Here is a 14,532-nt window from a genome sequence, read left to right on the forward strand (position 1 = left end):
GCTTTAGGATGGAGAGAGCCAGTGGCTGCTGGGTTCCTAGATGCAGGTGCTTGCACAGTAGCAGGAACTGGAACTTCCCTGCTCACTTGGGTCTGCAATGATACACGTGTCCTGCAGAAGCCTCGCAGTGATGGGCCTAAACACTCCTTTATTTTTTCCTCCCAGTTTGGACTGCCTGCTCTGACTTGAGATTCAAACTGTGAGTTTTCACCAAGAAAAATGTTTTGTCTTCCAACAGGCAGGAGCCATTTAGAGAATGGACACCCAGAGTTATTTCAGCAGCTTATGATCTGGAAAGGAGAGCTGAAGGGCGCTCTTCAGTTGGCAGCAGAACGGGGAGAGCTGACAGACCAGCTGGTGGCTCTCTCTCCAATGGGTATGCTTGGTGCCCTCTCTGTGTCAAAGTAATTACTTGTGGGGTGTGCAGGGGAAGCCCTTTCCTATGTGCCTTAATTTATTCCTGAGTTTGGGCATGGGGGGGTTACTGCAGGCTTAATTGTTGCCATGATAACTGATGCTGATTTCCCCCCCCCCCCCCCCTTTAGCTGGCTATCAGGCCTGGATGTGGACCGTTGAAGCCTTCACAAAGCAGCTGTGCTTTCAGGAGCAGTATGTCAAGGCTGCCTCTCACCTTCTTTCTCTCCATAAAGTGTATGAGGCTGTGGAGCTGCTGAAAACACACAGCTTTTTCAGGTCACTACATGCCTTTTATTCAGGGTGGGGTTTAATGTAGAGAGGGCTAAAGGGTGGGGGGCAGACTTGAAGGAAAGTCAGAGCGTTCCAGACTCCCACGTGAAGCAGTGGTAGTACTGCAGACTTAGAATAGCAAAGATGGCTGATGAGCAGGTGATGTGATATTAATTTGTGAATATTTTTGGTTGTGTGTTTAAGATACCCATGTACCACCACTTGATAAAATGTGCACACAGGAGTGTTTTTCATTTTGCCTGATCTCCTGAACTAGTTAACGGCAGAGCTAAATGCTCACTCCTTGTGTGTTTTCTCCCAGTTAGCTGCCCTTCACTTACATGCCTGAACTCCCTCTTGTGTTCTCAGTATATTTTTATATTTGAATAAAATGGCACCATTCCCTCCCACCTGCAGCCTTCCTTTCTCAGTTCCATTTTTGTATATGTGTATTTGGTTAGTGTTCTGTTATCCAAAGCTAGTGGTGGACGAGAAGCAGTAAAAGTCAATTGTAAACAAATCCACAGCTTGGATTACTGCAAAGGTAGTTTATGCTTTTTTGCTAAAATAAGTTTGTGTAATCATAGAGGATTTAAAAATCCTTGCACTGATATTAAAATAAGTAGGAAAGATGTTGCTGTATAAGGAACTAGATGCAGCCACTTTACTCTTCTTCAGTTGCGTCAAGTATTCCTCACTGCTGTATAACCATGACTTTCAGATTGTGTTTGCTCGTAGTGCTACTGGTGCTTCTGGGCAACATCCTACAAGGGTGCTGGGTTCATTTACACATGCATGCCCATCACCTGACTGTAGCAAAAAGTGAGCATTTTAATTGTATGAATGAGCCATCATTGTCCTAATTACCAGAAATAGACGGTTTCACATTTCCAGTTCCTTTCAGTGGTGTCAGTTCACATATTCTTCTGAGTCTCCAAGCAATGAAAGATCAACTTGATAACCTGAGCGTAGGCTGTAAATGCTGTATCCAGTGTGCTTCACAAAATGACTTTTAGACAGTCTTCATATCATTGCAGTTTGATCAGTGCTCACAGTTGCTATTGTGCTCGACCTCGCAGCATCTTGTTTAAGTGACCCCAGTTCCAAATCATTAAGCTTAATTTATAATATGAAAAAAAAACCCAAAGCCCTCACAAAAAACTATTTTCTCTAGGAAAGGTTGGCTTAAGCATTCTAGGTTATGCAGTAAAATCTGATTTCCCCCCCTTACTGTTTGTCTCAGGGAAGCCATTGCAATAGCGAAGGCCAGGCTGCATCCTGAAGATCCTGTTCTAAAAGATCTCTACACCAGCTGGGCGGCAATACTGGAAAAGGATGGCCATTATTCCCTGGCAGCCAAATGGTACCAGTGACACTAAACTATTTGCTTTCAGGGAGAACTGTTGGGAGTCTTGGTTATTAGATTCCTTCCTGAGAATCCAGTGTGGACTCCTTCAGTGTGAAGCAACTGTAAGCCTCATGTTTTCTGAGTGGTGCAAAGCACACTGACAAAGCTTACAAAACTGGGGCGAAGGGAGGGAACAAAATGGGAAATGTGCTTGAGTGGCTTGAAGGGACTTTTCCGTTCTTTCTGTGCTGGTGGGAGGGCATCTTCCTTTTGCTTTGAGGGTCAAGACAAGAGTTCTGAGCAGTGATGTGGTGCTGTCTCTCCTTCAATTAACCACCATCGTTCCAGCCTGCTTTGTAAGAACTGTAGTAGAACATGAGAGGAGTAGAGTAGAAGGGAATCAGGATTGCAGGAGACAAAGCATAAGAAACAAGCAGGGTTTTGGGTAGTAAACTGAAAGCTTCCTACATATCTGTGTCGCTTTGTGTGTAATTTTTCTTTTTAGTTACTTGGGAGCTGCTGCTCCCTATGATGCAGCCAAAGTGCTATCTAAAAAGGGAGACCTCACATCTCTGAAAGCTGCTGCTGAGCTGTCTTTGATTGCTGGAGAGAAGGAGCTGTCGGTGACTTTTTCCTTCCGGTGTGCCCAGGAGCTTTTGTCTGCCAAGAACTGGGTTGGGGCACAGGAAGTTCTCCAGCAGCATGAGAGCTTGTTGGTCAGTGCATAGTATTACTTCTATAGACTCATCTATGATGCATTGTTTATATGGTTCTTCTGGGGGTTATGTATCAGTCTGTTGGTTGTTCTTGACTGAGAAACAGCAACAGTTGTTTAAAGGGGGAGAGTACTGCGGAAGGCAGAGACTATTTAACTCTTTCTGCTTACACTATTTTCCTACCCCAGATCACCATTAACATCCCTTTCTCCACTCCCCAGGAATTTTTACCCAAGAGGAGAAGGGTCTGTATTCCTCAGCAGAGTAAAAGCAGCATTAAGATAGAAACTAATATAGAAAATTGACATCAGGAGAAAGAGCTAAGACCTCCAGTTTTATACTGCATTTCCAGCAATTACTTTTTTTTTAATTGTTGGACAAAAAAAATCTCTGAACTAAATTTACTTTCTGGGTGTGCTTTAGGTTGAACAAGAAAATAAAATCTTATTTATTTATTCATTTCTAACTAAAGCATTGATAATCAGAAATCATTATTGCCAAATATAAATAAATCAGTAGTACAGATATAACCAGATATTGGGCTCCACAGAAACAGTAACAGTACACATATCAATGCAAATGAAACACTACCACATCTCGTGTACAAAGACAGGCCTAATCCTAGCCAAGTAAGGCTATCCATTACATTTAATTACATGAAAAAAACATTTTTGCAACAGCCGTAGTAATTTTGCATCCCCTCCTTCCAAAATGTTTTTCAGGTTTCAATGGGATGGGAGACAAACCATATCTTTTAACAAGAGAGAAAGAAACATTACTCTGAATTCATAAAATACTGACAGTCCAATAAACAATGAAACAAGGAGTCCATGCATTCTAAATCACAACTAGAAGATCTTTCAGTCAGTGGAACCCTTCCATAACATCCGTGCACTTCTGCTATTGCAATAGAATTTAAATAAGCCAACAAAGGCTCTTATATTTTTAGGAGCTGTTAAGTACTCCAGGTAGGCTATATGAGATTTTAAATATTGCAGTCCCAAATAAAAAGAATAAAAGTTTTTTTTAACCAATTGATAAAATACATGCTTTGCACCATCAACCTTAGCCTTATATTTTTCCATACTAGTGATTTTCCATACTCTGAAAAATAAATCCCTAATGTAGAAAAACAAGGCAAAAGCCAATGGTACAAAAATAGGTAAAGTTATTTCATTACTCAATTCTTTTAAAAACGACTAAAGAGAATGTTCACAGATCAATATCAGATTTTAATAGACAGTCCAATATTAGACTATATTAGTTGATAGAATGAGGTTGAATTAATTGCGCTGTGTGAGGAATGTAAACAATGGAAATACAAATTGGGGAGGACAATAGGTACGCTGGAAAAATATGATATATTGTGACATATCAGCTTAATATTCATAGTTCTGTAAATGAAACATGTAGTGACTTCTTTTGAATTAATAATAATAATAATAATAATAATAGTTGGTTCTTACATGCCGCTTTTCTCTACACAAAGGAGGCTCAAAGTGGCTTGCAGTTGGCTTCCCTTTCCTCTCCCCACAACAGGCACCCTGTGAGCTGGGTGAGGCTGAGAGAGCCCTGATATTCCTGCTCAGTCAAAACAGTTTTATCAGTGCCGTGGCGAGACCAAGGTCACCCAGCTGGCCGCATGTGGGGGAGTGCAGAATCGAACCCAGCATGCTAGATTAGAAGTCCACACTCCTAACCACTACACCAAGACTTTTAACCAAAATAAATTCCCAATGTGTTTCCATCCATAAAGGGCTTCTTCAGAGCAATCTTTAACCCCCCCCCCCGCTCCGGAGGAGCGGGAAGAATAAAAGAGTAAGGGCATGTGGGGAGGAGTTAGGGTGGGCCCTGTCCGGGATAAAAACCCAGGGGGCCCAATCAGGAGCCGCGAAGCGGCTCCTGATTGGGCCCCCTGAGTGTCCATCCAAGGCCAAGCGGCCAATTGCGCGGCTCCCCATTGGCCGCTTGCCAGAGCCTCGCTTGCCCTGGTTGGAGAGTCACCGGACAGACAGAAGATGCTGCCTGCCCAGTGAGTCCTCCAGCCGCCCTCCTCCCACTAGGGAAAGGAGCAGGGACGCCACGTCGAAGACACGGCGTCCCTGCTCCTTTCCCACCACCGCCATTTTCCAGCTTCTGCTGGACCCAGGCGCTCCTTCGCGCCAGCGAAGGAGCGCCCGGGCCCGCCAGAAGCCTCACCAGCCTCCCCAGCCCTTTTCCCGGCTTCTGCCGGCCCTGGGCACTCCTTTGCGGTGCCCCGGCCTTCTCTCGGCCCCGGGGCCGAGAGAATGCCTTTTTCAGCGTCGGGGAGGGTGGGGGGAGCACGGCCCGGCTTTCTCTCGGCCCCGGGAGCACCCTCGCTGCAGCGAGGCCCCTCCTGGGGCCGAGAGAACGCCTTCTTTACCTTCGGGGAGGATGGGGGGGGCCCGGCCTTCTCTCGGCCCTGGGAGCGGCCTTGCTGCGGCGAGGCCACTCCCAGGGCCGAGAGAACGCCTTTTTCAGCCTCGGGGAGGGGGGGGCACGGCCCAGCCTTCAAAAATAAAATGGGCTTTAATTCTAGTCTATCTATAATGTATAATGCAATAATAATAGTACTCAGTTTATATTACACAATATATATTTTATATTAAAAGTTGAAAAACTTTGGCCTTGATGGTTTTCCACACTAGTACTTTAGGATAAACATTAATGATTGTTTAACCAGAGATGTTCCCAGATACAAAGGATCTCTTTCTTTGCAAAGCGATGTTGTAAGTTCTGTCGTAATGTGTCAATATGATGCTTGTTCAGGAAATGTCTTGATTGACAGGTTTTTGGAAAGGGATCCATCTAAACCTAGTTATCTTAGTATTTTCCCATGGTTTTCAAACAGTCTGCTGGAGGGGGGGGGGGCTTTTTTTGAACAGTCTTCTGATGTTCAATTTGAATCTTGATCCGCAAGCTTCAATAAATACATTCAGCTTATAGGCACACCTGCCCCACTGATAGGCTGAAACGGCTGCCAACTCTTTCAGCCTAACAGTGGGGCAAGTCCACCTGTCAACTGTTAAGTTTAAATGGCTGTGAGCCATTAGAAGAAGAAGAATAGTTGGTTCTTATATGCCGCTTTTCCCTACCCGAAGGAGGCTCAAAGTGGCTTACATTCACCTTCCATTTTCACTCCCCACAACAGACACCCTGTGGGGTGGGTGAGGCTGAGAGAGCCCAGATATCACTGCTCGGTCAGAGCAGCATTATCATTGCCGTGGCGAGCCCAAGATCACCCAGCTGCTTGCATGTGGGGGAATGCAGAATCGAACCTGGCATGCCAGAGTAGAAGTCCTAGCCACTACACCAAACTGGCTCTCAGTATCCCTCCCCCTTAAACCCATCAGTCCCCCCCCCCCTTCAGAGCAGGGGGAAGTGAAATGGACAGGCAACTCCGTCCTCCCTTTCTCCACAAACCATGGCTGGAAGAAAGGGAATATGCAAACAGGCAAGCTCTGTTCAGGGGCCGTCCCAAACTGAACTGGAATTTTTAGGTCCATGCCCATCTCTACTTACATGCTAGTTGCAGGTGAGGAAACCTTCCCCTATTCCATTTGCTACTAATTGCATCTGAAATCTTACCATCACCATGCAAGAAGAGGTCTTATATATTCTAATTATCTAGCGGGTCTTTTCCTGACTTTAAACATACTTTTGCAGATAAATGTTTAACACATTATGTAAATATTATGAAAAATGTGTATTCCCAGGATGCAATGGTTTTTCTCCTGATTAAAATATATTAGGACTGTGATTTTCCTTTACAGGGACAGAGATTGGTGTTCTGTCTTCATGAACTGCTTCACAAATGCCTTAGTGAACGGAATCCAGTGCAAAACAGAAGCCCATCCATACCTTGCTACCACAGCTGGGTAGTGAACCAAGACTGCTCTTTCATTGAAATTGTGACCACTGTATGGCAGAGCATATTTGGTGTGCATACTGCTGAACAAGCACAGAACATGTTTGAACAGCTACAGAATATTCAGTATCCTCCTGCCACAAGCAACACTCCTCCCCAGCAGGTAATCAATACAATACAATACAATACCTTTATTGGCATAAAGCAGATAAGCAGGATAAACAAAGTTAGTCAGGATACGTCAGACAGTTTAAATTTAAAAACTGAGGACAGAAATTCAGCCGTAATAAAAGTGACGTCGGCATCCTTATCACTCAGTAAAAATTGGCAAATCGGGTCTCTTGAATGGCAGGCAATCTTGTGTGTTGACAAGAGATTTTCACTATTATCTTTAAACTGGAGACAGAAGAAGAGAATAGCTGTGTCAACAATATAAGGAGAAGAGGAGGGCTGACATTCTAAATGTGGTCAAGTTTTGTATACCCCACTAAGACTACCTTCTGGATATCTTTGGAGGTTAATTCCTGCCCTACAGCAGTGGTCCCCAACCCGTGGGCCGTGGCCCGGTGCCGGGCCACGAAGCCCTCGGTGCTGGGCCGCGGCTCCTTCTTCCCGCCCCCCCCCCCCCCCACAGCGAGAAGCTTGCCAGGCTGCGAGCAAATCGGCCGCCAAAGCGGCCGATCAGCTTGCGGCCCGGCAAGCTTTTTGCTTTGGGATGGGGCGGGAAGAGAAGCTTGCCAGGCCACAAGCTAATCGGCCGCTTTGGCGGCCGATTTCCTTGCGGCCTGAAGGGGCGGGGAGAGGGAGCTGCGGCCACCGGCATGCCGGCGGCGCAAATACGCATGCGCAGACTTGCCGCGCGTGCTCGTTTGCGTCCGGCGGGGGCGCAAACACGCACGCACAGCAAGTCCGCGCATGCTCGTTTGCGCCGGGACTGCCGCGCACGCGTGGGGCCCCGGTTTGCCCTCTCCCCGCACCCCGGCGCAGCGGTCCACAGCCTAACAAAGATTGCGGACCACTGCCCTACAGAATCACAGAATCATAGAGTTGGAAGGGGCCACACAGGCCATCTAGTCCAACCCCCTGCTCAATGCAGGATCAGCCCAAAGCATCAGAGCTCAGACAACTGAGATCACGTGGAGAGAGCTATTGGGGAGAGTTGCTGCTGACCAGGTGAGGCTATTGTTCTGCCTGGGTGAGGTGATTGCTAGGTAATTGTTGGGAGGATTAAAAAGGGCTGCTCCTCACCAGAGGCGCGAGCCGAAGGGCGAGAGACAAAGGGCTCTTGGCCTGTGGCTCTTAGCCTGGGGTTCTTGGCCGAGCAATTAGAATCAGTAGATTATATTTCCCTAATACTTCCACTGCCTAGACATTACAATGGATCTCCAGGACACTCATCCCATCATCTGCAGTGAGTGTAACATGATTGCCTTCCTCCCAGAAGACAAGATGGACTACAGCTGCCCCAAGTGTAAGCTGGTAAGACTTTTGGAGGAAAAGATTAGGGGATTAGAAAACAGAATTATTACTCTGACCCAAAGTAAGAAAGGGGAGGAGTTCATAGTCCAGAGCTCTGCAACTTGGAATAAAGAGAATACAACCAGTCCTGAAGAGGATAAGGAGATTGACCACAATAGGGAGCCTCTGCAGGCAGTTCGGAAAAAGACTGAACGGCGAAGGGCGAGACAGTTCTCGGGGCCTTTGGAGCTCCAGAATAGATTTCAGGCCCTTGCAGAGGAGGTGCAAGGGTCAACAAGGGAAGAGGTCCCAAAACAAACTCTAAGACAAAGGGAAGAGGCCACGGGGACAGAAGGAAATGGTGTTGAGGAAAAAAAAAAAGGAGAGTACTGGTAATTGGAGACTCCCTGCTAAGAGGAATGGATCACCATGTGGCTGGGCCCGACCCCCTAACCCGAGAGGTGTGTTGCTTGCCAGGGGCGAAAATTAAAGATGTTTCAGAAAGGCTGCCCAAACTCCTCAAATCTACGGATCGCTACCCATTTGTGATGGTCCACATGGGAATGAATGACATGTCCCTGAATACCATCGCTCCTATTAAAAAAGACTATCAAGATCTGGGGAGGAAGCTCAAGCAAATGGGGGCACAAGTGGTATTCTCTTCAATCTTGCCTGTCAAGGGAAGAGGAATGCGTCGGGAAAGGAAGATAATGGAGGTGAATCACTGGCTGCGTAGTTGGTGCCGGTAGGAGAGATTTGGTTTCTGGGACCATGGGATAGGCTTTCTTGAGGAAGGCCTACTAGCACCTGATGGACTGCACTTATCGAAACTGGGGAAGAATGTGTTTGGCAGGAACCTGGGGAGATTCATCAGGAGAGCTTTAAACTAAAGCCACTAGGGGAAGGAGACGATCAACATAGGGAGTGTATGGAAGGAAAACGATCGGAGGCAGCCCAACCGGCAAGGCCAGCTCATAGGGAACCAAAAGTAAAAGGATTCAGATGTCTTTATACTAACGCCCGAAGCATGGGCAATAAAAAGGAAGAGCTGGAACTTCTCATGCTGATGGAAAGGTATGATCTAGTAGGCATCACAGAAACTTGGTGGAATGATTCTCATGACTGGAATGTAATGGTGGATGGATATGAACTGTTCAGAAAAAACAGAATAGATCGAAGAGGTGGAAGAGTGGCACTGTATGTGAGGAAAGGGCTTACCTGTCAGGAAATTCTAGTGAAGGAGAGCATATCTACAGTGGAAAGCATCTGGGTGAAAATAAGCGAGGGGAAAACAAACAGTGTGGTGGTTGGTGTCTGCTACAGACCGCCTGACCAACGAGAGGATGTGGATGCTGCACTTTGTGAGCAGCTTGAGAAAATATCCAAGCGGCAGGACCTTGTCATCATGGGTGACTTCAATTTCCCAGATGTGTTCTGGGAAACAAACTCTGCGAAGCGTCCTCAGTCATGTAACTTTCTGACCTGCCTGGCTGACAATTTCATTTATCAAATGGTAGATGAACCCACAAGAGGTTCAGCCATACTAGACTTAATACTGACCAACAGGCAAGAGTTGGTGGATGAGGTGAAGGAGGTGGGGACCCTAGGGGGAAGTGACCATGTCCTCATAGAATTCCTTTTGAGATGGGGAGCCAAGGAAGCTTGTAGCCAGACGCGGATGTTGGATTTTCGTAGGGCAAACTTTAATAAACTCAGAGACATTATGAGTGTCATACCATGGACGAGAATGCTGGAAGGGAAGGGAGCATGTGAAGGGTGGGCGCTACTCAAACAAGAGCTATTGCATGCTCAATCAATGACTATCCCAGAAAGACGAAAACACTGCAGGAGCTCTAAGAAGCCTATTTGGATGAACAGAGAACTTCAAGAGGAACTAAGAAAGAAAAGGAAAATGTTCAGGAAATGGAGGGAAGGACAGAGCTCTAAAGAAGAGTACCTACAGGTTACTAGGCACTGTAGATCAATCATCAGAAAGGCCAAAGCTGAGAGTGAGCTAAGATTGGCCAGGGAAGCCCATTGTAACAAGAAAAGATTTTCAGTTATGTGAGGAGCAAACGTAAAGTAAAGGAGGCAATAGGCCCACTGTTGGGTGCGGATGGACAAACTCTTAACGAAAGTTGCAGAGAGAGCAGAAAGGCTTAGTGCCTATTTTGCATCTGTTTTTTCCCACAGGTCAAAGTGTTTAGGCACATCTACAGAGGGCCGTAGACAACGGATAGTGTCTGGGTGGCAGGTTAACATGGATAGAGAAGTTGTCGAGAGGCATTTAGCTGCACTGGATGAGTTCAAATCCCCTGGTCCGGATGAAATGAGTCTGACCTCTGTTGTGGGGAAGATAATGGAAGTTGCCCTGCCGGTCCCCAGCCTCAAAAAGGTTGGAGACCACTGGTTTAAACTCATTACGGCTTTTCATTTTTTAACCCAGATGCAGAACTTTACACTTACCTTTATTAAATTTCATCTTGTTCTCATTTGCCCATTTCCCCATTGTGTTCAGATCTTGTTGAACTCTGTCTCTATCTTCTGAAGTATTTGCCAGTCCTCCCAATTTGGTGTCATCTGCAAACTTGATGAGTAGTCCCTCCACCCCCTCATCTAGATCATTAATAAATATATTAAAAAGTACCAGACTGAGCACCGAGCCCTAAGGTACCCTGCTACTCACCTCCCTCCAGTCTGATGAAACACCATTGACAACAACTCTTTGAGTGCAGTTCTCTAACCAGTTCCCTATCCACCTAATCTGAAAATCCAGATTTCAGTCCTTCAATTTATCCATCAGAACATCATGGGGAACCTTATCAAAAGCTTTACTAAAATCCAAGTAAACGACATCAACCGAATTTCCACAATCCAGCAAACCTGTTACTTGGTCAAAAAAGGAAACCAGGTTGGTCTGACAGGACCTTTTGGAGACAAATCCTTGGATCAACAAATTGTCCTCCAGATGTTTGCAGATTGCTCCCTTTAATATCTGCTCCATTATCTTCCCCACAACAGAGGACAGACTCACTGGTCTATAGTTTCCCAGGTCATCCTTCCTCCCTTTTTTGATGATCAGAATAATGTTTGCTCTCTTCCAGTCCTCCGGGACATCTCCAGTCCTTAAAGAGGTCCCGAAGATGATGGACAAGGTTTGTGCAAGGTCTCTGGAAAGGTCTTTGAGCACTCTCGGGTGCATTTCATCTGGCCCAGGGGATTTGAACTCATCTAGTGCAGCTACACACCTCTCGACAACCTCTCTATCCATGTCAGCCTGTCACCCAGACACTATCCCTTGGCTACTGCCATCTCTAGATGTGCCTAAAGCCTTTGACCTGTGGGAAAAAACAGATGTAAAATAGGCCTTTCTGCTTTCTCTGCATCCTCCATTAGAGTTTGTTCATCTGCACCCAACAGTGTGCCTATTGCCTCCTTTACTTTACGTTTGCTCCTCACATAACTGAAAAATCTTTTCTTGTTACAATGGACGTCCCTGGCCAATCTTAGCTCACTCTCAGCTGTGGCCTTTCTGATGATTGATCTACAGTGCCTAGTAACCTGTAGGTACTCTTTAAGGCTCTGTCCTTCCCTCCATTTCCTGAACATTCCCCTTTTCTTTCTTAGTTCCTCTTGAAGTTCTCTGTTCATCCAAATAGACTTCTTAGAGCTCCTGCAGTGTTTTAGTCTTTCTGGGATAGACTTTCTGGGATAGACATGGATTGAGTGTGCAATAGAATCACAGAATCATAGAGTTGGAAGGGGCCATACAGGCCATCTAGTCCAACCTCCTGCTCAATGCAAGATTAGCCCAAAGCATCCTAATAGGTCTTGTTTGAATAGCAACCACCCTTCACATTCTCCCTTCTCTTCCAGCATTCTCATCCATGGTATGACACTCATCATGTCTCTGAATTTATTAAAGTTTGCCCTACGAAAATCCAACATCCACGTCTGGCTACAAGCTTCCTTGGCTCCCCATCTCAAAAGGAATTCTATGAGGAAATGGTCACTTCCCCCTATGGTCCCCACCTCCTTCAACCCATCCACCAGCTCTTGCGTGTTGGTCAGTATTAAGTCCAGTATGGCTGAACCTCTTGTGGGTTCATCTACCATTTGATAAATGGAATTGTCAGCCAGGCAGGTCAGAAAGTTGCATGACTGAGGACACTTCGCAGAGTTTGCTTCCCGGCACACATCTGGGAAATTGAAGTCACCCATAATTACAAGGTCCTGCCGCTTGGATATTTTCCCAAGCTACTCACAAAGTGCAGCATCCACATCCTCTCGTTGGTTAGGCAGTCGGTAGCAGACACCAACTACCACACTGTTTGTTTTCCCCTCGCTTATTTTCACCCAGATGCTTTCCACTAGAGATATTCTCCTTCACTAGAATTCTCCTTCACTAGAATTTCCTGACAGGTAAGCCCTTTCCTCACATACAGTGCCACTCCTCCACCTCTTCAATCTATTCTGTTTTTTCGGAACAATTCATGTCCATCCACTATTACATTCCAGTCATGAGATTCATTCCACCAAGTTTCTGTGATGCCTACTAGATCATACTTTTCCATCAGCATGAGAGGTTCCAGCTCTTCCTTCTTATTGCCCATGCTTCAGGCGTTAGTATAAAGAAGAAGAAGAGTTGATTCTTATATGCCGCTTTTCCCTAACTGAAGGAGGCTCAAAGCGGCTTACAGTCGCCTTCCCATTTCTAAAGGCATCTGAATCCTTTTACTTTTGGTTCCCTATGAGCTGACCTTCCTGGTTGGGCTGCCCCCGGTCAGTCTCCTTCCTTACACTCCATATCTTGAAGGTCTCCTTCCCCTTGTGGCTTCAGTTTAAAGCTCTCCTGATGAATCTCTCCAGGTTCCTGCCAAACACATTCTTCCCCAACTTTGACAAGTGCAGTCCATCAGGTGCTAGTAGGCCTTCTTCAAGAAAGCCTATCCCATGGTCCCAGAAACCAAATCCCTCCTGCTGGCACCAACTACACAGCCACTGATTCACCTCCATTATCTTCCTCTCCCAATGCATTCCTCTTCCCTTGACAGGCAAGATTGAAGAGAATACCACTTGTGCCCCCATTTGCTTGAGTTTCCTCCCTAGATCTTGATAGTCTGTTTTAATAGGAGCGATGGTATTCACGGACATGTCATTCATCCCCATGTGGACCATCACAAATGGGTAGTGATCCGTAGATTTGAGGATTTTGGGCAGCCGTTCTGAAATGTCTTTAATTTTTGCCCCTGGCAAGCAACACACCTCTCGGGTTAGGGGGTCAGGCCCAGCCACATGACGACACATTCCTCTTAGTAGGGTTAGGGTTAGGGGTTTTTTTTCTCAACACCATTTCCTTCTATCCCCATGGCTTCTTCACTTTGTCTTAGACTTTGTTTTGGGACCTCTTCCCTCATTGACACTTGCACCTCCTCTGCAAGGGACTGAAATGTATTCCGGTGCTCCAAAGGCCCTGAGAACCATCTCGCTCTATGCCTTTTTCCTAACTGTCTGCAGAGGCTCCATAATGAGGTCAATCCTATTCAGGACTGGTTGAATCCTCTTTATTCAGAGTTGCACAGCTCCTGTCTATGAACTCCTCTCCTTTCTTACTTTGGGTCAGAGTAATCTGTTTTCTAATCCCCTAATCCTTTCCTCCAAAAGTCTTACCAGCTTACACTTGGGGCAGATGTAGTCCATCTTGTCTTCAGGGAGGAAGGCAATCATGTTACACTCATTGCAGATGATGGGATGAGTCCTGGAAGTCCATCGTAACTTCTAGGCAGTGCAACTATTGGAAAATATAATCTAAAGATTCTAATTGCTAGGCTAAGAGCCACAGGCCAAAAGACTTTCAGCTTGCGCCTCTGGCAAGGAGCAGTCCTTTTTAATCCTCCCAGCAATCACCTCACTTAGGACCACAATAGCCGCACCTGGTCAGCAGCAGCAGCTCTCCCCAGCAGCTCTCTCCACGTGCTCCCAGCTGTCTGAGCTCAATTTGCCCCCCCCTCCCCCGTAGAGTTCTCCAGTATTAATCTGTAGTCTGAAGCTAGAATTTAAGATGATAGTATTAGTAATATTGCTTCTGGAAGAATAAATGGTACAAAAATTGAAGAGGTATTTATTTGGATAATTCATATGCAGCTTCTTCTTCAATATTTGGCTGGGCCTCTCTCCTGTCATACTGAGCAATAAAAACTCTGTACTTGAAAGGCAGTTTGGCAGATGTGGCCTCAGTTTCCATCTGATGAAGGTCTTTGTTTTGAATTTCAGAATGATTTTACTTTGCATGTCTCTTGCAAGCTCCCATGGGTATGGTGGTTGAAAGCAGCAAAGGCAGAAAATGAGGTCATTTGCTCTAGTATCTTAAGGTTGCCAGTGGCTGGAAACTGGTCTCAAACTTTTTTTTCCCTTCTCAGTGAAACTATTTTTTT

At 45.9% G+C, this 14,532-nt stretch overlaps 1 protein-coding gene across 8 annotated transcripts in view; it reads left to right on the forward strand.

The window, feature by feature from the left end:
- Positions 1-14,532, forward strand: part of GEMIN5 (gem nuclear organelle associated protein 5) — a 76,797-nt gene that overhangs the window by 51,953 nt on the left and 10,312 nt on the right. For all 8 annotated transcript variants that reach the window (XM_077326443.1, XM_077326437.1, XM_077326438.1 and 5 more), the window contains 5 exons: positions 239-376; positions 546-693; positions 1,931-2,050; positions 2,541-2,751; positions 6,546-6,803. In XM_077326443.1, the coding sequence (XP_077182558.1) occupies positions 239-376; positions 546-693; positions 1,931-2,050; positions 2,541-2,751; positions 6,546-6,803 (875 nt within the window). The remainder of the gene's footprint in view (positions 1-238; positions 377-545; positions 694-1,930; positions 2,051-2,540; positions 2,752-6,545; positions 6,804-14,532) is intronic.

This window comes from Paroedura picta, chromosome 3, assembly GCF_049243985.1.
Source record: "Paroedura picta isolate Pp20150507F chromosome 3, Ppicta_v3.0, whole genome shotgun sequence".
Lineage (NCBI taxonomy): Eukaryota > Metazoa > Chordata > Lepidosauria > Squamata > Gekkonidae > Paroedura > Paroedura picta.